At 42.0% G+C, this 25,655-nt stretch overlaps 1 protein-coding gene across 1 annotated transcript in view; it reads right to left on the bottom strand.

Moving 5' to 3' along the window:
• Nucleotides 1-9,098: 9,098 nt before the first annotated feature.
• Nucleotides 9,099-25,655, bottom strand: part of ESPN (espin) — a 347,402-nt gene continuing 330,845 nt past the window's right edge. Inside the window, 3 exon segments of the mRNA XM_077458332.1 lie at nucleotides 9,099-9,763; nucleotides 12,748-12,759; nucleotides 12,877-12,956. Coding sequence (XP_077314458.1) covers nucleotides 9,616-9,763; nucleotides 12,748-12,759; nucleotides 12,877-12,956 — 240 coding nt within the window. The 3' untranslated portion in view covers nucleotides 9,099-9,615.

The following is a 25,655-nucleotide window of genomic DNA, read 5'->3' as shown; positions in this document are numbered from 1 at the left end:
TGGGTGGTGGGACAGGCAAGTCCTGCTAGGTGGTGCTTTTTAACATTTTTTACCTTTGCGACAGTCACTTTAGAGTGCAACTCCAACCAAAACAGAAGAGAACTGTCCAGGATCACCATGGGGGAAATTGCCACTTCACCCTCTCCTTACCCCTGTCCTGCACCACATTAGATGGGGGGATAATTCCCCTAAAACTTTTTTGGAGCCTGTCTGAAAATTCTATAGTCTAAGCAGGGTCTCCAAACCATGGCTAGCAGGCCACATCCAGCCAACAGCTAAAGTCCGTGGCATATCCCCAATGTATACAAATGGAGGATAAAGTTCAGCAGAAGCTGTCTTTGGGCTCTGCTTCAACCTCTCCCCCAAGGGGAAAATTGGATGGGGACCCCAATGTAATGGACACTATGATTGGGACTTTCAAGCAAGAGTTGGGCCCCTAGTGTAAGATGGGACACTGATGTATGAGGGACTATGATGGGGACCCCAATATAAAGATTTTTTTCAACCCACAAATAATGGTAAAATATACAATTTGGCCCTCATACTGAAAAGTTTGTAGACTCTTGCTAATGGGGACCCTGATGCGTGAGGGACTATGATGAGGACCATGATGTATTTAGAGGGACTCTAATGGAGAGCCTGCTGTATGAGGGACTATGATTGGAGAGCCTGATGTAAGGTAGTGACTCTAATGGGGACCTTGATGTATGAGGCACTATGACGGGGACCCTGATGTATGGGGAACTATGATGGAGACCCCAACGTAAAGATTTTATTCAGCCCACAAATAATGGTAAAAGTTTGCCCTCATAAGGAAAAGTTTGTAGACTCTTGCGAATGGGACCCTGATGCATGAGGAACTATGATGGTGACCCTGATTAAGGGAGGGACTCTAACGGGGACCCTGATTCATAAGGGACTATGATGGGGACCCTATTTTAAAAGATGACCCAATAGGGACCCCAATATAAAGTGTTTTTTCAGCCTGCAAATAATGGTAAAATATACAATGTGGCCCTCCTACTGAAAAGTTTGGAGACCTTTACTATAGGTGAGTTCTCAATATACAGTGTATATATAATATGGACAATCCAATGATGTACAATGCACCATTGCTGTGTTCTGCAGCCTCTATTGCAGCCTCCATGCGGGGGTAGGGAACCTCGGCTCTCCAGCTGTTTTGAAACTACAAGTCCCATGAGACATTGCAAGACCCTAACAATCACAGGCATGACTCCTAGAGGCAGAGGCATGATGGGATTTGTAGTTTCAAAACAGCTGGAGAGCTGAAGTTCCCTACCCCCTGCTCAATAGGAATATATGAAGAATATGTTCATGTGAGTAATAACAATAGCTTAGGAGCCCCTCCCACGAGGATCCCAGAGCAGTGATAAAAGCTGTCATTTGAGCCTAACCTTCAGCCAACACAGAAAAAAAAATGTTTTCTATGTGTAATAATAAGTAAATGCACTTGAAAGTAAGGCACACATCATACATTTGAAAACATACTATATAGATTTATTTCTGTAGCTTTTTAAACAATATAGATCTGTTTTATATTTTATATATATATTTATGTATATTTATGCCAAACTGTGCTAGAAGGATGCAGGAAAAACATGACAATGTATAGAAAATATTTGCTAACATGGCAATGACAAGTATGGCATCTGTGTGTGTTAGATATATAGTTTATAAAGCAAATATCTTATATATATATATATATATATATATATATATATATATATATATATATATATATATATATATATATTTATATATATTTTTTTATCATTTGTCTCCATGTTTTCTCTCAAGTTTAAAATACATGTTTTAAAAAAAAAAAGAGATCATACACCCAGCACATCGGATACTATCTAATACCTAACATTCATTAAACATTGATGTATGCTGTCTTTATATACAGTATTCAAAAAATTCCTACATATTTCCATAGACATTAAATGAAATGCACAGTTAGTAAAGGCGATCCAAATTCTTATTTTTTTTTTTTTTTTTTTTTTTTTTTAGGGAAGGAAGTTGGAGCATTGTTTACATCAATCAGCTATCATATTTTATTTTATATATTTTTTTTTTAAAGTGTATTTGCACTTTTCTCTAATTAGAAGCACCCACACTATAACCAATAGAGATCTGCACTTTTTGAAGTCAAATTCAAGAAAACCACTTTTGTTATTTCTTCCTATTCGGAAATGATACCTAAAAATATAATTTTTGATACCTTTTCTAGTTCTTTTGGAGCAGGCCTTGGGCAGACGCCAAGCTTTTCTGAATAATACGGAAGGAGAGGAAACTCAATCTGTCCCCAATGACAGAGGGACACGCCCAGCGCCCCCCCCCCCCCCCTCCTTAACAGAAGATGAAGACCAGTTTCTAGACACTTTAACCCAGTTGTTAGAAATGGGGTCAATTCTAGTCTACACTGGAGCAAGTATAAAAAAAAGGTAAGCAGAAATTTTTAATTTTTTTTTTTTCCTTAAGTCATGCAATGTGAATGAGAACATATAACAAATAAAGTCGGTGTTATCTCAGTGGAAATACACTTTAATGGCCCACGTTGTGTCACGCTAACCTGTGCTGTTATCCTACAGGGATTATATATTTTTTTTTGAACTGGCCACCAATTGACAAGCGCCATTTTTCGGACAATGGCACCTCATAATGCATATAAGTCACCATGATGTATGGGGGGAGGGGGGGGGGACTTGAAAATGAATGGAACTGCAGAGTGCTGATGTAGTAACACACCACAAATGATGTGAATGGACCCCAAAGCCCATTTATATAAATCTTTAGGAGTAGTGCCTGATGGGAGATTTCCCCTCCCCCTCCTCTCTAAGTAACAACAGCGATAGGAATTCACAGGGCTTTTTATTTTCACAAAGAATAGGTGCCGATACCCAGCCCCCTTTTCTGAGTTACCCTTTGTTTCCGCTCCCTACCCACCTCTGAGCACCGTTCCTCGGTTCCTCCCCCTACCCACCTCTGAGCACCGTTCCTCGGTTCCTCCCCCTACCCACCTCTGAGCACCGTTCCTTGGTTCCTCCCCCTACCCACCTCTGAGCACCGTTCCTTGGTTCCTCCCCCTACCCACCTCTGAGCACCGTTCCTTGGTTCCTCCCCCTACCCACCTCTGAGCACCGTTCCTTGGTTCCTCCCCCTACCCACCTTTGAGCACCGTTCCCTGGTTCCTCCCCCTACCAACATCTGAGCACCGTTCCCTGGTTCCCCCCCCTACCAACATCTGAGCACCGTTCCCTGGTTCCCCCCCCCTACCCACCTCTGGGCACCGTTCCCTGGTTCTTCCCCTTACCCACCTCTGGGCACCGTTCCCTGGTTCCTCCCCCTACCCACCTCTGGGCACCGTTCCCTGGTTCCTCCCCTTACCCACCTCTGGGCACCGTTCCCTGGTTCCTCCCCCTACCCACCTCTGAGCACCGTTCCTTGGTTCCTCCCCCTACCCACCTCTGAGCACCGTTCCTTGGTTCCCCCCCTACCCACCTCTGAGCACCGTTCCTTGGTTCCTCCCCCTACCCACCATTTTTTCAGCACCATTCCCTGGTTCCTCCCCCTACCAACATCTGAGCACCGTTCCCTGGTCCCCCCCCTACCAATATCTGAGCACCGTTCCCTGGTTCTCCCCCCCCCCTACCCACCTCTGGGCACCGTTCCCTGGTTCCTCCCCTTACCCACCTCTGGGCACCGTTTCCTGGTTCCTCCCCCTACCCACCTCTGGGCACCGTTCCCTGGTTCCTCCCCCTACCCACCTCTGGGCACCGTTCCCTGGTTCCTCCCCCTACCCACCTCTGGGCACCGTTCCCTGGTTCCTCCCCCTACCCACCTCTGGGCACCGTTCCCTGGTTCCTCCCCCTACCCACCTCTGGGCACCGTTCCCTGGTTCCTCCCCCTACCCACCTCTGGGCACCGTTCCCTGGTTCCTCCCCCTACCCACCTCTGGGCACCGTTCCCTGGTTCCTCCCCCTACCCACCTCTGGGCACCGTTCCCTGGTTCCTCCCCCTACCCACCTCTGGGCACCGTTCCCTGGTTCCTCCCCCTACCCACCTCTGGGCACCGTTTCCTGGTTCCTCCCCCTACCCACCTCTGAGCACTTGTCAGACAACCCTTATCAAATGCAACCCTTGGGCCACAAACAGCTCCTTTATAGCTTGAAGTACGCCAAGCGAAAACTGTCTAAGAGCCCGATCCCCTTCATTGTAGAGATTTTCTCTCACTTCCTGGTGTGTGTGTAAGATAGAAGGTGAAGGAAATTCTCCCTAATGCAACACAGACCGCAAAAAAAAAATGATGGGTTTTCACCATTCCCTGATGCAGGCAGTGGGTTGGCTCTTGGGAGGAGGAATGCAAATATCAAAATGTCTCAATGGGTGGATGTCAATCTGGAAGAGTGGGCATTCCTAGGAGGCTGCATTTACAAGCAGACTGCCTAGATATGCTACACAAGCCCACACGATTGAAAGAACTAAAATCCAATAAATAAAAGGTGAGGGCCAGGGACAGTCAAGCTGGGGCAGGAAGTGGCTAGATCAGCCTTTCTTAACCAGGGTTCCTCCAGAGGTTGCTAGGGGTTCCTTAAGCAGTAATGGTTAAATTTCTTGACTGATGGTGTGCCCAGAGTTGGGGCCCCAACACCACTCAGCAAAGCCACTAAAATGGGACCAGTGGAGTTAGGCTGGGGAGAAAACAGCTAGATCAGCCTTTCTTAACCTCTGAAGGTTGGAAGGGGTTCCTTAAGTTAAGCAGTAACTTATAAATCTCTTGCCAGATGGTGCCTCCATATTTAGGCACCAACACCACTCAGCAGACTGGGGGAGAAAACGGCTAGATCAGCCTTTCTTAACCAGTGTTCCTGCAGATGTTGTTAGGGGTTTCTTGAGCAGTAATGGATAAACCTTTTGCCTGATGGTGCCCCCAGAGTTGTGGCACCAACACCACTCAGCAGAACCACCACAATGGTACCAGTGGAAGAAAGGGCTAGGTCAGCCTTTCTCAACCATGGTTCCTGCAGAGGCTTGCTAGGGGTTTCTTGAGCAGTAATGGATAAACCTTTTGCCTTATGGTGCCCTCAGAGTTGTGGCACCAACATCGCTCAGCAGAACCACCACAATGGAACCAGTGGGGTCAGGACGGAAGAAGAAAGGGCTAGATCAGCCTTTCTCAACCAGGGTTCCTCCACAGGCTGCTAGGGTTACTTTGAGCAGTCATGGATAAATCTTTTATCTGATGATGCCCCCAGAGTTGGGGCATGAACACCACTCAGCAGAACCACCAAAATGGGACCAGTGGAGTCTCCTTTCTCAGGTCAATAACCATTGATACCAGTAGTCATGTTTACTCTCCATAAAGGAGAAGATTTTTCCGACTGACCACCAATGTAAAAGGGCATTCCTTCCACTGTCCCTCAATAGATGGGAGCCCTACGCTGACCACCAAAGCAAGGAAGCTCTTTTCTCATTGACCATTGGTGGTCATTGTGTGGCTAATGTACCATAAGCTATAGCTGAAATACTATTTAGGTCTTGGGGAACTCTGCTAAAAACTATTAAAAGGGTTCATCCATGGTATAAAAGGTTGAGAAAGACTGGGCTAGATGATGCTGGACATCCTCCAGCCAGGAAATGAGGCTGGCTCTATCTGACTTGCTGCAGCTTCTAATGCACATTGTGCAGTAAAATCAGAGTAAGCTGTTTTAGTAAAGGGCTGGCGTCTGTACAACTGTGCAAGACTGAAGGGAAGGCTGGAGGTCAGCTTTAAGCTGATGTCAGAATCGTATCACCCTAAGCCTCCATAGTCCTATATATGGAAATGGATGGGCAGTATTCCTAAACACCCTAGCATTCAATGCGTGGCTAATAGTGACCAGCCATCCATGGGAAAAAGAAATATTTGATTACTACTGTTTGCTCCAAGATAAGCCTCAGACCAAGACACCCTTTCTTGGGTGACCGCTGGATCATTTCTGCAAGTGTGGTGGTCATCAGCCAGGACAACATAGTTGGTCAATAGAAAAAAAAAAAAAATCTGGCACTATTGCACCAGACAGTGATTTCTTTATTTATTTTTTTATTTATTTTTTTAGGGCGGCAGAATTATAATGGCAAGTCAATACATGGGGCATCAAGCGAAAAGCTCACCCACTGCTGAAGATATCACAGCCAGAAGAGATAACCAGGTCCAACCCATTCCCCCCAACTCTCGCCTACTGCGTGCCTCTAATGTAAGTGATCCTGTCCAGTTTCAGAAGTCAGTTTTTTCCATTGTGCAAAGCAGCAATAAGTCAGCCTGCGGTGAAGGTAAGGAAACCAACATACAGGAAGCTCGTACCATGTTACCAGTGGTACTCAGCAAGATAAAAAAAAGCTCTCACGATAAGCACAAGTATCAGCGGGCACAACGTGTTTTGGCTTTCCGCCTGTAACTGATGATATCTCTGTGACACAAGGCAGTAGAACACTGCTAGGTATAGTGCTGCAGATCTTAGAGACGCTCGCTTAGCAAAAGAAGAGAGCTGGGTGGACTGTCCACTGCGATAGAGCCAGATGTGTCTAGAACAGCCATTCTCAAGCGGAGTTCCTTAGAAGTCTAGGGTTCTCTCTGAAGCAGGGTAAGCAATCTCAGCCCTCCAGCTTTGGTTACACTACAAGTCCCATGAGACATTGCAAGACCCTGACAATCACAGGCATGACTCCTATAGGCAGAGGCATGATGGGATTTGTAGTTTCACCACAGCTGGAGTGCCGAGGTTGCCTAAACCTGCTCTACAGGTTGCTAGGGGTTCCTTGAAGCTGAATTCCAGGTATGGATATTTTTACAGAGTTACATTGGATCAATGTCGACAATGAGGATGCTGGAAGCTGGAAATCACTGAGGTAGACACTGCTACTTTACTGCTACTCTAGTGATCTCTACCAGCTCCTGGGTCCCATTTCAAGTATCTGCCCTGCTGCATTCTGAATACGGGAGGCCGTTGGCGCTTGGCGCTGGCACCATTCACAGATCGCTTTGCATTTCCCCCAACAAAGCTGGACCAATGTAAATATGTAAAATATCCATACCTTGAATTTAGTTTGGCTGACACTTGGCAGAGCCAGCCGCAAGACACCAATAGTCATTTTTTGCTGTCTATAAAAGGGCATTCTGACCATCACTACAAGGGTTACATTCTTCTCACTGACCACCAATTTAAGAGACATTTTTCTCATTAACCCCCCAATTAATTTGGTTTTAGTAAGGACCTGAAAATTATCTATGGGATAAGAATGATGAAAAAGCTTGGTATAGATCAGCCTCTCTCACCCTTTAATCCCTCAGGAAACCCTTGAAAGAATATTCAGGTCTCGGGGAACCCCTGTTAAAATAATTAGGTCAGTGGGAAGAATGCCCCTTACATTGGTGGTCAGCGGGAAGAATGCCCCTTACATTGGTGGTCAGCGGGAAGAATGCCCCTTACATTGGTGGTCAGCGGGAAGAATGCCCCTTACATTGGTGGTCAGCGGGAAGAATGCCCCTTACATTGGTGGTCAGCGGGAAGAATGCCCCTTACATTGGTGGTCAGCGGGAAGAACGCTTCTTAGATTGGTGGCCAGTGGGAGGAATGTTCCTTACATTGGTGGACAGTGGGAAGAATGCCCTTTACATTAGAAGCAAGTGGGAAGAATGCCCTTTACATTGGTGGCCACTGGAAAGAATGTTCCTTACATTAGTGGCCAGTGGGACGAATGCTCCTTCCATTGGTGATCAGATAGAATACTGCCCCCTTACAGTGGTGGTCAGAATGCCTCTCTTAGACCCCTTTCACACAGGGGCATTTTTCAGGCGTTTTTTAGGTGTTTTAGCATTAAAAAAAAGCCCCTGTAAAGCGCTTGAAAGAAGCCTTATCTGCAATCCCAATGTGAAAGCCCCGAGTGCTTTAAGAGCCCTTTCACATTGCCAGCGCCCGAAAAACGCTTGTTAAGCGCCGCTTAAACTAGCGGTGCTTTACCAGCGTTTTTTAAGCGCTAGTGGGGCGCTTTTAACCCCTGCTATTGGCCAAATAAAGGGTTAAAAGCGCCCACAAAGCGTCGCTGCCAAAGACGCTTTTCAGGCGTTTTGCAGGCGCATCCCATCCTATTGATTTCAATGGGAAGGGGTGCTTTAGGAGTGTTGTATTCACCGCTCCAAAATCGCTGCAAAGAAGCTGCTTGCAGGACTTTTTTTTTTCTGCCCTGCCAGCGCAGCGCCTCAGTGTGAAAGCACTCGGGGCTTTTACATTGGGATTGCAGATGAGGCTTCTTTCGGGTGCTTTTTTTTAAGCTAAAGCGCCTGAAAAACGCCCCAGTGTGAAAGGGGTCTTAGTGGTTGATGAAATAACACTGGAACATGGCCTGGCCATGTTGGTAAGTGGTGTTGGTTCCGGATCTTTGCAGGCAAGGCACCATCAGATGGAAGGTCAACTATCCACAGCTAAAGGAACCCCAAGCAACCTTTGGAGAAAAAAAGCTGGCCTGGAGTCCATATTTGTTACTAGGTGAGGGTAGAGGGTTTGCTAGTTTCATCAGAGTCCTCTCCATAATTGGCTACATTGTGAAAATCATTAATGTCCTCGGATTCGTCTAATGGTGGTAACGGCCTTTCCACTAATTTGCATGCTTACAAATTCTGCAATAGATGCCTACAATGTTTTTACCTCTATAGTCCTTTGCCAGGGAATGTGCGTTGGGTGTATACTATGTATCGGTTTTAACACGTAGTACATTTTGAAAATGGGCGACATGAAAGCAATAATAAATCCACAAAGCTTGGAAATGAATTTTCTGAAACTTGAAGGGCCACTAGATCTAAACACAAGATGGTGGAGCGTTAAAAGTTCTCTTTCAGTTTACGAAAAACATAAACGTAAAGCTTCCAATCTGGGCCTGGAAGTGAGACGTCCTACTTCATTTCTCAGTCTCAAGTTTGGAAGAAAATTACAGGAGCACATGAGTGCCTACATAAATGGGGGGAGGGCTTCACAGGAACAGATTAGTATCGGGGAGACAACAATAGGTGGGGGGGGGGGGGGTGAATTTGTTTTTTTTACTTTTCCAGACTAATCCCATTTTCTCACCGGGACAGAGAGGTCTTCTTGAGTAAAATGCGTTCTTTTATATTAAAAAAAAGTTAAGATTTTCCATAAAAGTTTACGTATTAACTCCGGGAGGCGAAGTCGGCCTCCCGATCAGGTGATCACTATCATTGTTATAGCAATCACGTGATTGGAAGCTTGTCCCATTGGGGTCCACGTGGGCCTTCAAGAACGCATTTAAAATGGGGCAAAAGCTAATAAATAATAAAAGAAGTTACAATTGGAATGTAAACAGTTATAAATACTCAAATGACTAGAGATACCCCCCCCCAAGCTGGAAGATGGTGAAATGCCAAAACACTCTCCAAAGGCTTAGTAACATCTGGAGTAACCATGGTACCTTGTAGCCCAATGACCTATGGTGTCCTTAGTGGGCCGCGTTACGGTGAAATGTAACGGCGAGCAGCGCTTATTGAACAGCTGACAATCTAAACGCAGATAGAAGGAGGCGAAGGGCAGAAATCGGTTTTGTCTAATGTTTTGCTATGTCCCCTTTCTTCAGGATAATTTGCCTTTGCCATGGTGCCAACTTGGTCTCATCGTAACCCAAAGTCCTCAGCTTTTCCGACTGCTCTTTCTCTCGAGCCGCCTCTTCTTTCTTTACCTTTTCTTGTTCTTTCCTGAAATACAGCAAAAAGAAGGGGAGCTGGTAAAATTGTGACGGCAAAGATGACAAAATACAACTGGGAATTCAATTAAAGAGTAATTCCGCTTTTCTGAGAAGAAAACAAACAACCCCCCCCCCCCTCTGGGTACTGGATTGGTTTTTACCGATATTTGTATAAATGACATTTCTTGGAGAGATCATCTACGTTACGAGTCCCACAATTCATGTTTTTTGTTTATCCTCATCATTTGTGGCAATATTGGTATTGTGCAAATAGTGATCAGTGTACATTAGTGACGGTAAATCATTGACTAGACCCTTGGCACTACAATAATCCAAACTTAGAACGTTCCTGAACTCCTACTGATAAAATTATTAACAAACAGATCTCTATTACATGTATATCCAGGGCCGTCTTTCATATTGATTTGACTCTGGGCAAACATTCACTCTCCACCGCAACATCCCCCCCCCCAAAAATAAATCCCACACACAGACTTAAAAAACAAAAAACAAACTCCCATAATTTATACAGGACCCCCTCCCCTATATTACCCCTTCACTGCACAGGACCCCTCCCCCCTACTACCCCCATTTTTACAATGGACCCCCCTCCTCCATAGTACTCCCATCATTACACAGGACCCCCTTCCTCCATAGTACCCCATAATTACATAGGCCTCCATCCCCATACTAGCCCCATCATTACGCAGCCCCCCCCACCCCATACTATCCCCATCATAACACAGGACCCCCCTTCTCCATCATTACACAGGCCCCCCTCCCCTATACTACCCCTTCACTACACAGGGACCCTCCCCCCTACTACCCCTATTATTACAAAGGACCCCTTCCCCCATACTACTCCCATCATTACACAGACCCCCCACCACATATTATTCCCATCATTACACAGACCCCCCCCATCACATATTGTCCCCATCATTACACAGGACCCCTACCCCATACTACTCCAATCATTACATAGGACCCCCCCCCCCATCCTACCCCTTCATTACACAGGACCCCTACCCCATACTACCCCCATCATTACACAGGATCCCTTCCTCCATAGTACTCCCATCATTGCACAGACCCCCCACCACATATTATTCCCATCATTACACAGACCCCCCCCCCCAATCACATATTATCCCCATCATTACACAGGACCCCTACCCCATACTACTCCCATCATTACATAGGACCCCCCCATCCTACCCATTCATTACACAGGACCCCTCCCTCCACAGAACCCCTGCGCCCCCCCCCCTCCAGTTGCCTCCCTAGGATAGTGTCCAGAGGATGTCGGGCAAACACCAGGCAGACCCGCCGGACCCTCCAGCCAAGAAGTTCTTTAGTGGGCCGATGGCTTGGTGGACATAATGAGGATGAGGGGTTGGGGTGACTGTGCCCCGGGACTGACAGGCGCTCTCTCCCTAGACAAGGTTTACCTTACCGAGGTGGCCGATCACCACGCAGGCTTCAGACACAACACCCAACCAGTCACCAGTGCCCCCCCAACATTCAATTCCGCCCTCATCTCCCAAGTGATAGCCAAATCCAATTATCAACTACATGTGGGCAGCGTGGGTTTAAGGGGCAGCTCAGCTGCTTTGGGCCCCACAACAATGGCTGGGCCCTTTTACCGCTTGTGAAAGACGGCCCATGTGTATATATCTATGACTCTATTTCATCACACTTTCGACCCCCATTGGAACCCCTCGGTTGATTTCCCCCCTTCGGCGGACATGTGCTCCTCCTGGCTTTGGGATGGAGTTGTTCCTTTCCCACAGCTTCTAGGGTTAGTTCCGGTGCCTTTTTTTTTCCCATTCTGTCCTGCGCACTTCCGCTGCAGTGTCTCCCTACACTGCACTTGCGCAGTGTGGAGGCGCTGACTGCGTGACGTCAGACGCCACCGACTTCCCGCCGGCGGGCGTGCCTGACGTGACGCATGTCGGGGAGCCCATATAACAGCGGTCATTCGCCCGATGCATCTGGGCAGGGTGAACGAATAGCTCTTGTGGCTGCAAAGCATACTCAAATCCTACCAGGTAATATACTACTTGAGAGATTCCTTTCCAGACACATCATTTTATTACTATCGCCTTATGAATTGGCTATTTTTTTATTTATTTATCCCTAGATGCAATGGTGCTTTGCCCCTTACTACTACACTGATTGATTTACCCACAACTTTACGCTATTGAATCCATTTGAGTGATATACATTGCCATCGGATATATATATATATATATATATATTTATTTATTTATTTATGAGAATTGGTAAGTCCTTGCTAACTGGCAGGGGTGATAATTTAAAAGATTTTTTTTTTTTTCTTACCTTCGCTTGAGTATTTATTCTATTTTTACCAGAGCTATGTTTACCAATCCCCCATGTCAGCCGTAGGGGGAATATAGGGTTCCATCTACCTGCTATCTCTCTAATTTTGCCTCTCTTTGAATTTTGGGTGAGTTGATTTCCATATTCTCTTTATGTGATAATGCATTTTTGCTTAAACGATGTTTCCATTTTTTTCTATACATCAATTGGTTGATTGCTAATGACTTGTATATTGTTTGTTACAATCTATTTAGATATCCTCCTGAAGAAGCGGTTGGTGTGCGAAACTAGTAGAGGAGCCCTTTGTACGCCACCAGAAACTAAACTCTTTTTTGAGTATTTGTAAATGCCAAACACTCTGGGGTGTATTATGATTTTATTATTGATGTCTTGTGTATTGTCCTTTTTTTTTTTTTCTTTCTTTTTTTTGTATTTATTAAACATTGGTAAATTTTCAATTTGATCTTTTTCCTTCTTTGTTTTTTATTTTCTATAAAAAGTACCGGTATAGTATGGTTTGGGTTGTAGGAGGATAGCATGAATGGCTGCCCCAATACTCCCACACCAAGCCTTTTGACACCTTCGACCCCCCCCCCCCCCAGTGCCTGAAAACACATTGGACTGACTTCCAGCCAGTTGATTGGCACTCACCGCTTATGTTCTCTGTCGCACGCAACGTTGAAGGAAAGAGAGAGAAAAAAATAATTGTTAAATACTGTAGAGAATGGAAAAAAAATAAAAAAATTCTCAGTGTGAAATTCCATTGCAATGACTTCTTACTTCTCTTCCTCCAGCTTCTTCCTCAGGATCTCTCTCCGCCATGCCGGCATGGTGGACAACCGTGCCGCCTCCTCCTGCTCCTATGCGAGAGGAACATCTCATAAATACACAGCAATACCCATTACATGCATTCTATACATTAAGGTAAAAAAAAAAAACCTTCTCTGCTGCAGGATTACCCCCCCCCCCCCCCTTTATGCTTACCTGAGCCCGATCCGATCCCGTGACGTGCACAAGTGCAGCGGCTCTCGCTGATGTCTCCCTCCTCATTGGACAGATTGATAGCAGCGGGAGCCGTTGGCTCCCAACACTGTCAATCAACTCCAGTGACATGGGATCCAGGGATGCAGCTGCAGCCCTCGGGAGCGAGCAAACACGAGTGCCTCCCCACGGAAAGCAGCTGGGAGCGTCGGTGGGGGACCCAGGAAGTGGAGATTCGGGGCTGCTCTGTGCAATTCCATTCCACAGAGCAGGTAAGTATAGAGATGTTTGCTAATAAAAATAAAAAATAAAATGTCCTTTACAATCACTTAAAGGGCTTTTTTTTTTCATGTTTTTGCACAGAGTGACCCTAAGCCTCTTTTTTTGGGACCCCCCTCCTCCCACAGGCACACTTGGCTCCTCCTCTTTTTTTGTGTGCCCCCCCTCCCCCATAGCCAGCTGTTTGCTAAGGGGCACATGTGCGAGCTCAATCCAGATCCGGGCTGTGTGTGCTCATAGACGTTCACAGCGTGGCTCAGCCTCGCCCCCCCCCCCCCCCCCCGCACCCTCCTCTTTTATGATTTGATTGACAGCAGCAGGAGCCAATGGCTTGAATTGCTTTCAGCCAAGCATGTGAGAGCACAGAGAGGGGGGATAAGAACTTTGCCGGATCCATACAGGTTCTACGTAAGTGTGGGGGAGGGGAGCACTGCTATTGTAAGGTTTTTTTTTTTTACAAAGTCAGAAGGTTTTTTTTTTTTTTTTTTATCTTAATGCATTTTTTAGATGTGTTGTTTACAAGTTAAAAATAGTTTTTTTGCCTAGAAAATTACTTAGAACCCCCAAACATTATAAAAAAAATTTTCTAACACCCTAGAGAATAAAATGGCGGTCGTTGCAATAATTTCTGCCACACCGTATTTGACCAGCGGTCTTGCAAGCACACTTTTTTTTTTTTTAAATACACTTTTTTGAATTAAAAAATAGGGCAACAGTAAAGTTGGACCAATTTTTTTTTATATTGTAAAAGATGATGTTATGCCGCGTAAATTGATACCCAACATGTCACGCTTCAAAATTGCGCCCGCTGGTGAAATGGCGACAAAGATTTACCCTTAAAAATCTCCATAGGCGACATTTAAAAAATTATACAGATTACCAGTTTTGAGTTATAGAGGATGTCTAGGGCTAGAATTATTGCTCTCTGGTTTGAACACCACTTTCATATGCGGGCGCTGCTCACGTAGGCGCTCGCTTCTACACGCAAGCTTGGCAGGACGGGGCGCCTTTAAAAAAATATATATTTTTTTTCTTATTTATTTTACCTTTTATTTATTTTTTTTACACCGTTTAAAAAAAAAAAAAAAATTGTGTCACTTTTATTCCTATTACAAGGAATGTAAACATCCCTTGTAATAGAAAAAAAGCATGACAGGTCCTCTTAAATATGAGATCTGGGGGGTCAAAAAGACCTCACCTCTCATATTTACACTAAAATGCAATAAAAAAAAAAAAAAAAAAAAACATAAAAAAAAGAAAAGAAAAAAAAGGCCCTTTAAGAGGTATGGGGGGGGGGGGAAATGAAGTTTTGACGTGGCTTCCGCCCTGCAGTGTCATGGAGACGGGAGGGGGGGGGGGGCATCTTCCCCTCCCTCCTCTCCATGCACAGCCACAGGAAGGATTCGATCGCCTCCGCCGCTGCCGACGGCTCCAGTAAGCGATGGAGGGCACTGGATCGCGTGGGGGAGAGCCTTCTCCCGCCGCTGAGAAAAGTGATCTTGCGGCAAATCTGCTGCAGAGAACACTTTTATCATGTACCGGACCGCCAGCCGAACGCAGGGATACCGGGGTTATGGCATCTAGCTGCTGCCATAACAACGATATCCGTCCTCAAAGTAGGGACCTACATCGGCATGCGGCGGTCCTTAAGTGGTTAAGATAAAAATCCTTCTGTGTGCAGCAGCCCCCCCCAATACTTACCTGAGCCCCATCTCTGTCCACGAGTGTCTCAGCCATCCGGGACACTCCCTCCTGGATTGGCTGAGATACAGCTGCTGTCAAAGTCAGTTAGCCAACCAGGAGAGAGAGAGAGAGGGGGCGGGGGCGGAACAGCAGTCTGAATGGGCACTGGGAGCGGTGACTCAGCTCGGGTGTCCCCATAGCAAGCTGCTTACTGTGGGGGCATCCAACAGGTGGGAGGGGCCAGGGGCTCCAGCCATGGGACCCAAGAAGAGGAGGATCAGGGCTGCTCTGTGCAAATCCACTGCAACCGAGCAGTGTTATTTTTATAGAGAGAAAAAAAAAAGGAGACTTTACAACTAGACATGTGCAATTTCGTTCCGTTCCGAATTTGTTTTTTGACAAATTAAAAAAAATAAAAATAGTTAATTCGGAAATATTCTAATTAACGAAAACCCATTTAACGAATTTTTCCCAAAATTTGTAAAATTTGAAGTTTTGTAAATTCCAAAATAAGAACAAAAATCCGAAATAACAACTAACTAATAATAACTATTACTAACTATTAAATTATAGGTATTGGAAGGTAGATTATTAGGTAAATTATTGGTATTTCCTTTCAAATTTGGCTGAAGTTATGAATTATCTGAAATAATGAATGCCGCATCTAAACGAATAGAATGTAACAAAAAATATTAATAAATAATAATAAAAACGTATTATTATTATTATTATTCATATTTATTAGTTCAATTCCATTGGTTTAATAAATAAAAATAATAATAAAAACGTATTATTATTTATTAATATTTATTAGTTCCATTTGTTTGGATGCGGCATTCCTTATTTTGGATAATTCATAACTTTGGTTAAATTTATATTCGTTCCATTCATAAACGGCCAAATTTGAAAGGAAATTCCAATACCTATAAATCTAATAATTATTATTAGTTAGTTATTATTTATTTTGGATTTCCGAACTTCGGAACTTTTGAAGTTTCAAACTTAGGAATTTGCGAATGTTCGAATTTACGCAAAAAACGCATTTAAACGAATGGAACATAAGGAATTAAATTTTTTTTCGAAGTTACGAATTTATTCAAAATAACTAATTTCGATCATAAAGAGACCCGGAAAAAAATTTATAAAAATGAAACAAAAACGAACAAATTTTTTGGCGGTGCGCATGTCTATTTACAACCATTTTTAATGCAGAGAATTCACTAAAGTAAAAAAAAAAAAGAAAAAAAGTTTCGACTTTAGAACTACTTTTAAGTGGAACTCCAGCCAAACCCTTTTCTTATCACGTTTACATAAAGTGTGCAAAGGTTGGATCCCCTTATATATTACAAATAGATACGACGTTGGTCATCATGGTATTTTATTAACAGTTTAGCACTTAAAATCTTAAATCAGATTATTGAGAAAAAAAAAAAAAAAAACACAAGAATGTTAGTCCTATAGAACTTTATTATGCAGCTAAAACAGTTGAAACTGCACACAGATATACTTGAACAAACGACAGACAACAGATCTGCATTTCAATGACAGAATCCTGCTAACTCCCCAATAAATAGAAAACACTGCACAGAAAAAAAATAACAAAAATATTGAAGGAAGAAAAAAAGAAATAAAAAATATTGACACACAAAAAGAAAAGAAAATAAAACAGCTCCATGCCAAATAATAATAAAAAAAAATCTCACATTTTACATTTATATTGTCATTTAGGATATTTTAAAGAAGAACCCCATAAAGCAAGAATTTTAATTCTTCACAAAATTTTTATTTATTTTTGATGAATTTTAATAATGTTTAATAAAACGATTCATTTTTGAATTTAAGATAAAACACATGTGAACGTTATTAATTACTGGATCTTAGTCCAATCAGGGGACACTATGGGGGAGATTTACTAAAACTGGAGCGTGCAAAATCTGGTGCCGCCGTGCATGGCAGCCAATCAGCTTCTAAGTTCAGCCTGTTAAAGAGGTACTGCAGTCCGCTCACATAATTTGAAATAAAACAATCTTGGCCATTATGAAGCTTCCCTCCAACCACTTTGCATATTATTTTATATATACTGTGATTCTGTACATGCCAAATAGGCTGCAGAAATCTCCCTCCACTGTATCTGGCTGCAGCCATTTTAACTGTGGGCAGCTGAAGCTACTACCTGTTCACTTCCTGGATTCATACACACACACACACACACACACACACACACACGGCACACCTCCAGCTCTGAAGCTCTCATTGGCCCTCTTATGACTCCCCCCCCCCTCCAGCTCTGCAGCTCTCATTGGCCCTCTTATGACTCATATCCCCCTCCCTTCCTGGCAAAGCTGAATAGATTATTGAATATCTGAAATTAAAATAGCAAAATTTAAGAAAATTGATATTCCATTTCAGTTTTTCCCCTTTTTTTAAAAGAAATATAAAAAAGAAAATGGAGGCAGAAATTCCCTACGGTCACAAATAAATTAGCAAAATATATACAAACATATTTAGTGTTTAGAAGCCATTTTATCATCATGAACTTTTCATGTTTTTAACTGGCTCCTCAGTTTGGATTTGTCAATGAGTAGTTAAAAACTGGGAATTATTTGTTACTTTCTATCTCCTTTATCTTGTTTCTCTCCTTTAACCCCTTTAGGCATCCAATGCAAATGTCTGGCCTAATAGCCTTTGGGCACCCATGCATGAGCTAACCAACTGCTGTTACCTATTTTTCCCCATTATTAATAATAATAAAAAAAAAAAAAAATAATTTACTTAAAATAAAGTCGTGGATCAACTATCAACATGGTAACGTTCCAGATTTAGGAGATTGGTTGGTGGCATCAAAAACTAACACCCCCAACAGTTTTAAAACTGCAGAAAACAATAATGGCAAGCACATACAAACATAAAAAAAAAAAAAATTGCTCCTTACCGGTCCCAATTAAAATATTTACATTTTAACCTAATTAGAATATTTTAAAGGAAATGACAAACAAACAACCTTCCTACTGATCCCTATAAAAAAAAAAAAAAAAAAAAACACCAAATCTTGACTTTGTAAAATTAAGTAAAATTCAGGAACTGATAAATATTGGGCCACAAATGTTAAAAATACTTCTTACCGGTCCCAATTAAAATGTTTCAATTTTAACCAAATTAGAGTATTTTAAAGGAAATGGCAAACATACAATCTTCCTACTGACCCCGATAAAAAAAAAAAAATGACCAAATCTTAACTTTGTAAAATTGAGTAAAATTCAGGAACTGATAAATATTGGGCCACAGATGTTAAACAGTGTTGCCCATACTCGTATCAGTTTTGTTTTTCTGGCTTCTAGGAAATGGTTAAGCTTACTTTTTTTATTATATACAGGTAGAATCTATGAATTGCCATGTTTAAAATATGTAAGAACCAATATTAAATAAAATGATATAAAAAAATAAGAAAAAAAAACACTTTTTATCAAGAATTGTTAAGTTGTATACATCTGTTTCCATCTGTGTCTAATTTTGAGTCGTATAACAGTTAAGAAAAATAGTTACCCATTTTTCAATTTTAACCTAATTAGAGTATTTCAAAGGAAATGGCAAACCTACAACCATATATATATATAAAAAAAAGAAAAAAATCCTTCCTACTGTCCCATAAAAAACTAACCAAATCATGACTTGGTAGAATTCAGGAACCAATAAATAATGGGCTAAAGAGATTAAGCACTGTTGCCTGTACTCTTTATACATTTTTTGCAATGTATGCCTTCTAGGAATTGTTTAAGCTTATTTTTTTATTATATAGGTTCTATAAAGACTCGTGTTGTTTGAAAGATTTATGTCTAAAAACTAGTGGTGCACCGAAATGAAAATTCCAGTGCAGAAACCGAAAATTCAGGACGCACTTGGCCAAAATTGAAATTGACGGTTTTAAAAGAACATATATCTTTTTTTCTATATAAATAATTGTATATTTTACTTTTTAATTACGGTAATATCGTGATATTAAATGAATACACATTTACTGTCAGCCATTACCGGGACCTTTTGAAGCGGTGTTAAAAATCCTGTTTGCTGAATTTTTGGTACATATTTTAGTCAGTTTAAAAAAAAAAAAGTGCCAAAAACACACCTCCCTATTGAAATTCACTGAAAATGCAGCAAGAACGCATTTCTGTGTTGCATTTCTGATGCATTTTTTGAGTCACATGACCTATGAAAAACATACCATAAGCGCAAGTTGTTTCGACAACCAGTATCAACATTTTTTTTTTTAACTTCTGGCACAAAGCTGAAAACGCTATTTTTGCCAATAATTTTCAGAGGCCAAAATTTCGGTGCATTGCTACTAAGGGCCAACATTAAATAATATACTACAAAAGTTTAGAAAAATAAAAATAAAACATTTTTTAACAAGTTGATTCAAGCCCCCAAAATAGTCACCCATTTTTTCAATTTTAACCTAATTTAGGAAATTGCAAACATACAATCATAAAGGACAAAAAAAAAAAAAGAAAAGAAGAATCCTTCCTACTGTGTTCCCTATAAAAATAAAAACTGATCAAAATCATATCTTGGTAAAATAAGGTAGAATTCAGGAACCGATAAATAATGGGCCATAGATGTTAAGCACTGTTGCCCATACTCATCAGTTTTGTTTTTATTTTATTTTTTTTCATTATCTGGCTTGCAGCAATTGTTTAAGCTTATTTTTTATTATATAGGTTCTATGAATATTCGTGTTAAAAAGATCTATGTCTAAGAACCAACATTTAAATAATATACTACATAAAATTAAGGAAAAAAAAAAAAAAAAACACTTTTTAACAAGATGTTAAGCACTGTTGCCTGTACTCTTTAAAGAGTTTTTTTTTTTTTTTTTTTTGCAATATCTGGCTTCCAAGCCCCAAACATCACTTTTAAGTGTCTAATTTTGAGGCAAAAAAAAAACTTAAAATTATAATAACAGTTAAAGAAAATTGTTAACTATTTTTCAATTTTAAGTATTTGACAGGAAATGGCAAATACACAGCCATAAAAAATAAAATAAAATAAACAATAAATCCATACTGCAGTGCTGTTCCCCAATAAAAAGAACTAAGCAACTCATGACTTGGTAAAATTAGAATTTAGGAACGCATAAAGAAAGGACCAAAGATGTGAAGCAATGTTGCCCGTGGTCTTTATCTTTTTTTTTTTGTTGCCCATCTGGCTTCTACGAATTTCCTAAGCTTACTTTTTATTATACAGATTCTATGAATACTCATGTTTAAAAGATTTATGTTTAAGAAGCAACTAGTATAAAAGTTTAGGAAAAAAAAAGAAAAGAACGTTTTTTAATCAAGATATTTCAGACCCCACACGTTAGTTTCTAGCATCTAATTTTGAATCGAAATTAATAATACAAACTACAACAGAGAAAAATAGTTCCCCACTTTTCAATGTTAACCTCATTAGAGTATTTCAAATGAAATAAACTGGTATAAGAAAATAATAAACATCTTAAAAATGTTTTGTGACAATTTTTTTTTTGATTTCTAGAGATGCAAGCTAAATGAATAAAGCTTTTAATAAAGGAAACAATTCTTCTAAGATGATGTGAGTTATGTACACTGCTCGAAAAAAAATGAAAGGAACACTTTGAAAACACATCAAATCTCAATGGGGAAAAATCTCATGCTGGATATCTATACTGGTATGGACTGGGTAATGTGTTAGGATCTATACTGGTATGGACTGGGCAATGTGTTAGGATCTATACTGGTATGGACTGGGTAATGTGTTAGGATCTATACTGGTATGGACTGGGTAATGTGGTAGGATCTATACTGGTATGGACTGGGTAATGTGGTAGGCTCTATACTGGTATGGACTGGGTAATGTGTTAGGATCTATACTGGTATGGACTGGGTAATGTGTTAGGATCTATACTGGTATGGACTGGGTAATGTGTTAGGATCTATACTGGTATGGACTGGGCAATGTGTTAGGATCTATACTGGTATGGACTGGGTAATGTGTTAGGATCTATACTGGTATGGACTGGGTAATGTGGTAGGATCTATACTGGTATGGACTGGGTAATGTGGTAGGATCTATACTGGTATGGACTGGGCAATATGTTAGGATCTATACTGGTATGGACTGGGCAATGTGTTAGGATCTATACTGGTACGGACTGGGCAATGTGTTAGGATCTATACTGGTACGGACTGGGTAATGTGTTAGGATCTATACTGGTACGGACTGGGCAATGTGTTAGGATCTATACTGGTACGGACTGGGCAATGTGTTAGGATCTATACTGGTACGGACTGGGCAATGTGTTAGGATCTATACTGCTACGGACTGGGCAATGTGTTAGGATCTATACTGGTACGGACTGGGCAATGTGTTAGGATCTATACTGGTACGGACTGGGCAATGTGTTAGGATCTATACTGGTACGGACTGGGTAATGTGTTAGGATCTATACTGGTACGGACTGGGTAATGTGTTAGGATCTATACTGGTATGGACTGGGTAATGTGTTAGGATCTATACTGGTACATGCCCCTGTTGAAGACATTCTTTGTCGAAACGCGTCGGGCTCGCATCTAGCACCCCACATTGCTTTTATTATTTCTTCCGTTTTGTGATCACTTGTCATAATTCATGTCCTTTTTTATGACTTTTTAATAAATACCTCATGGTAAACTTTTTTTGACCTGCACCATTTGGAGCTTTCTTTTTTCTTTATCACCATCCTTGTCAAACCCTCTCTACATTTGGGGTCTGAAATTTAAATGGGCCACACCTGATCCGGACAACTTGAGGGACCCCCTGAGAGACGCCCGCCAAGGCTGTTCCATCATTTGGAGTCTTCTGGGAATCCGGTTTGACTACTTTCAATCCACCATCTGGTCTCATGTGTAGACCCCAAGCGTTCCTGACTCTACTGTCGTAAGACTGGGGAGTCCACCTCATCTGGTAAGAGTATTCCATCTACTTTCTAGATTACTTCAGACAAGTCGATACACCTGATCAGTGAAACGTCTATTTCATCTGAAGAATGCCTTTTATCTCACTTCACGTGTATTAGTCACACGATAGAGGACTTTATTCTCTGTTTTTTATACATGATTGTTTTCACCCAGATATCCCATTTCAAGTGTATTTCATTTCCATGTGTATTAATCACATTATAGAGGACTTCATTTCCTGTTTCCTTAGTATTTACGATTGTTTACACACGGATATTTTCCCTTGTGAATATATCATCATTTAAATTAGTGCTACACTACTTTTTTGTTTCTATACTGGTACAGACTGGGCAATGTGTTAGGATCTATACTGGTACGGACTGGGTAATGTGTTAGGATCTATACTGGTATAGACTGGGTAATGCATTAGGATCTATACTGGTATGGACTGGGTAATGTATTAGGATCTATACTGGTACGGACTGGGCAATGTGTTAGGCTCTATACTGGCATGGACTGGGTAATGTGTTAGGACCTATACTGGTATGGACTGGGTAATGTGTTAGGATCTATACTGGTATGGACTTGGTAATGTATTAGGATCTATACTGGTACGGACTGGGCAATGTGTTAGGCTCTATACTGGTATGGACTGGGTAATGTATTAGGATCTATACTGGTACAGACTGGGTAATGTGTTAGGATCTATACTGGTACAGACTGGGTAATGTATTAGGATCTATACTGGTATGGACTGGGTAATGTGTTAGGCGCTATACTGGTACGGACTGGGTAATGTGTTAGGCGCTATACTGGTATGGACTGGGTAATGTGTTGGGTAATGTGTTGGGATCTATACTGGTATGGACTGGATAATGGGTTAGGATCTATACTGGTATGGACTGGGTAATGTGTTAGGATCTATACTGGTATGGACTGGTAGTTTCAAAACAGCTGGAGAGCCGGGGTTCCCTACCCCTGCTCTATAGGGTCCAGGTATGGCCTCATGCTACCAGTATTGACACTGACCCTAGCCAAAACTAGTGAAAAACAGAAAGATGAGCAGGTAAAAAAAAAAGTGGCCTCCACCTGTAAAACCATTCCTGTTTTGGAGGTTGTCCCATTGTTGCCCATCTAGTGCACCTGTTGCTCAATTCATTAACACCAAAGAAGCTGAAACTGATTAACAACCCCCCTCTGATACTTACCTGACCAGATCAATAGTCCAGGAATTGAATTGATGCTAAACTCTGATTAAAAAGTGTTCCTTAAATTTTTTTGAGCAGTGTATTATGAGTTGGCTACAATTTTTGGGAAAAAAAAATTTAAAAATTCCATGCCACGCCTTTATAGACCCATTTAAACATTAAAATTGTAGGCGTGGTTACTTTATCCATGTGTGTGGACTCATTTTAAAATACTGCAAAGAATTAATAAATACAAAATATAAGCTATACGCTTATTAAACCATTCTTGATTGATCGCTTGTTCTCACTACCAAACCAATGTGCACCCGCTCTTGTGACAATCGATTTGTACTTTGTGGTTTTACGGCTACAAATCAAAAGCAGCTGCTTCAAGTTGCCGTGATCGTCTTGGTAAAATGGAATTTACCATTGGGATTTCTAGGTAGCACAGCAAGTGTGAATAGCAATTATCATATATCAAACAGTTCTGCTTCTTTCTCTTTCCAAAATGAAAAACTGCGATCGATATAACGACATATATCATCGTTAGTAAATTCTCCCAGTTCTGAAATTAGCTGTATAGAGTCCTTTCTAGTTTTCGGGAGGGGCATCAGTTCATCGCTGGGTGGTATGTTGTCCTTCTCTTTAGTGTCCAGGGTAACCTTGGGCTCATCGTTAGAAATGAACTGGGTTACCGTGTCCTCGACCTGGTCAGTGACACCAGCTACATCTCCCTGTATGCTTTCTCCGAAGAACTGTTGCTTGATATCCTCAAAGCCGTCTGTCCAATCTCTTTTTCCAGATTCAATCTCCTCCATGATAACCTTGTGGAAGTCGCGAATGATTTCCCAATTGTGGCTGCCAAGCCGGTCGAACATTTCGTAGCACAGAATGTGTCGGAATTTTCTTTCTTCCCGTGACATGGTCATTTCTAGCAATTGAAAGTAACCCAGCATGAAAAGGTCCAACGTCAGGCTGGAGTACTCCACAGGGGCGCCATTCACGTGTGGCAGGAAATGCTCTGGCCAGTAAAGCATGTTTGCTCTACTCAACCGACGGATTTGCCTAGTAGGCACCTGGCAGATGATACTTCTCCAATGGCTAAGCAACTTGCCTACAACTTGCCTTTGCTTCATGAAGTATAAAAGCCGGTCGTCATCACTTGGCCCTTTGGCTATCTTGACACTACTGTCATTGCTGTCACTCTTCCTTCTTTCAAAGTCCTGGTCTTCACTAACTGAATCACCAACTGGCTTCTTCTTAGGACTTTTGACAGACTCAGTGAATGTCCACTTCCTCCAGTGGTCAAGGAAAAGATACACAATCCTTTCTTTTCTCATGTCAATATAGTCCTGAACACAACTAAGTTCTGTCTGCACGGGGAGACTTCTTGTCATCTGATCTGGACTAAATAATGGTTCTCCCAATGCATCAATGATGTTGCTTTGGTTACTATTGTCTATTTCTCTTGGAAAACCATCTTCATCATGGTAGGTAAGCGGAGTATGCGAAAGTGTGATGGGTGGCTCCTCGTGTTGCCTAGATAGGCCATCGTTTAAAATATTGAAGTGGTCATTGCTCGATATGTAGTCTTCCTCCAAGATGGGTTCCCTTCCGCTATAAGCCATTGTTCCAACGGGTAACGATCTTTTCCTTTTATAAATCCTGCTTGATGTTTCAAAAGCACTTTGAGGCTGTGTGTACAGCTCGTAATTGGCTTTTAGGTTTTTGACCGAAACGCCGAACTGCTTGATCTCCTTCTCAACTTCCTCTCGAGTGGAACTGAAGGACTGAGATCTACCGATGTTCGCACTAGCTTCTTTGGATCCATTAATTGACTTCTCAGACGTATCTCTGGTCACCAAGTCTTCCAGGTCGACCTCCTTCCCGCCAAGCGTTGCCAGGAGGATGGCCATGCTTTTCAAAAGCGTGGAAATTTTGGAACACCAAGCGGGCAGGTCATCCGCCCTCCCTTGCATCTGTTTCGGGTTGACCGTGAAGTGTTCTTGTGATAGAGCAGCAGACACGGGAAGGAGCTGTTGAAGCTCGTGCTCCAGCTGCTCCAGTTCAGTTTCAACTTTCTGGACTTTATGCATCACTTGTAGGTTCTCAATCTGTTTCTCAATGCGATTGATATCGTCTTCGGTCATCAGTTCCCCGAAGGGTCCCAAAATTGCATTGTGAGCGTGAGAATATCTCCAGCCTTCTGGGTGGTAGTAACTACCAGCCTCACACTAATGTAAAAAAAAAAAAAAGAGGGAAAACATCCCTCAGGATACAGAGACACAACTGTCCTTTCTCTGCACTCTTTTCAACATTTACATGTTTTTAGTGGTGTAATGGCTTTAACGGGGCAACGCTTGGTGCTCTCGCTTGGCTAACCAACCCAGCAAATAACAGCAAAGAACATTACAGTACTGGCTGAATATACAGTCCACAATCCCATTACTCAAGCATGCGTTTGATTAGTTTATGT

This window comes from Lithobates pipiens, unplaced genomic scaffold (genome assembly GCF_037356315.1).
Source record: "Lithobates pipiens isolate NorthernLeopardFrog02 unplaced genomic scaffold, aLitPip1_a1.2 Scaffold_27, whole genome shotgun sequence".
NCBI classification, from domain to species: Eukaryota; Metazoa; Chordata; class Amphibia; order Anura; family Ranidae; genus Lithobates; species Lithobates pipiens.
This window is presented reverse-complemented; position numbering and strand designations above follow the sequence as displayed.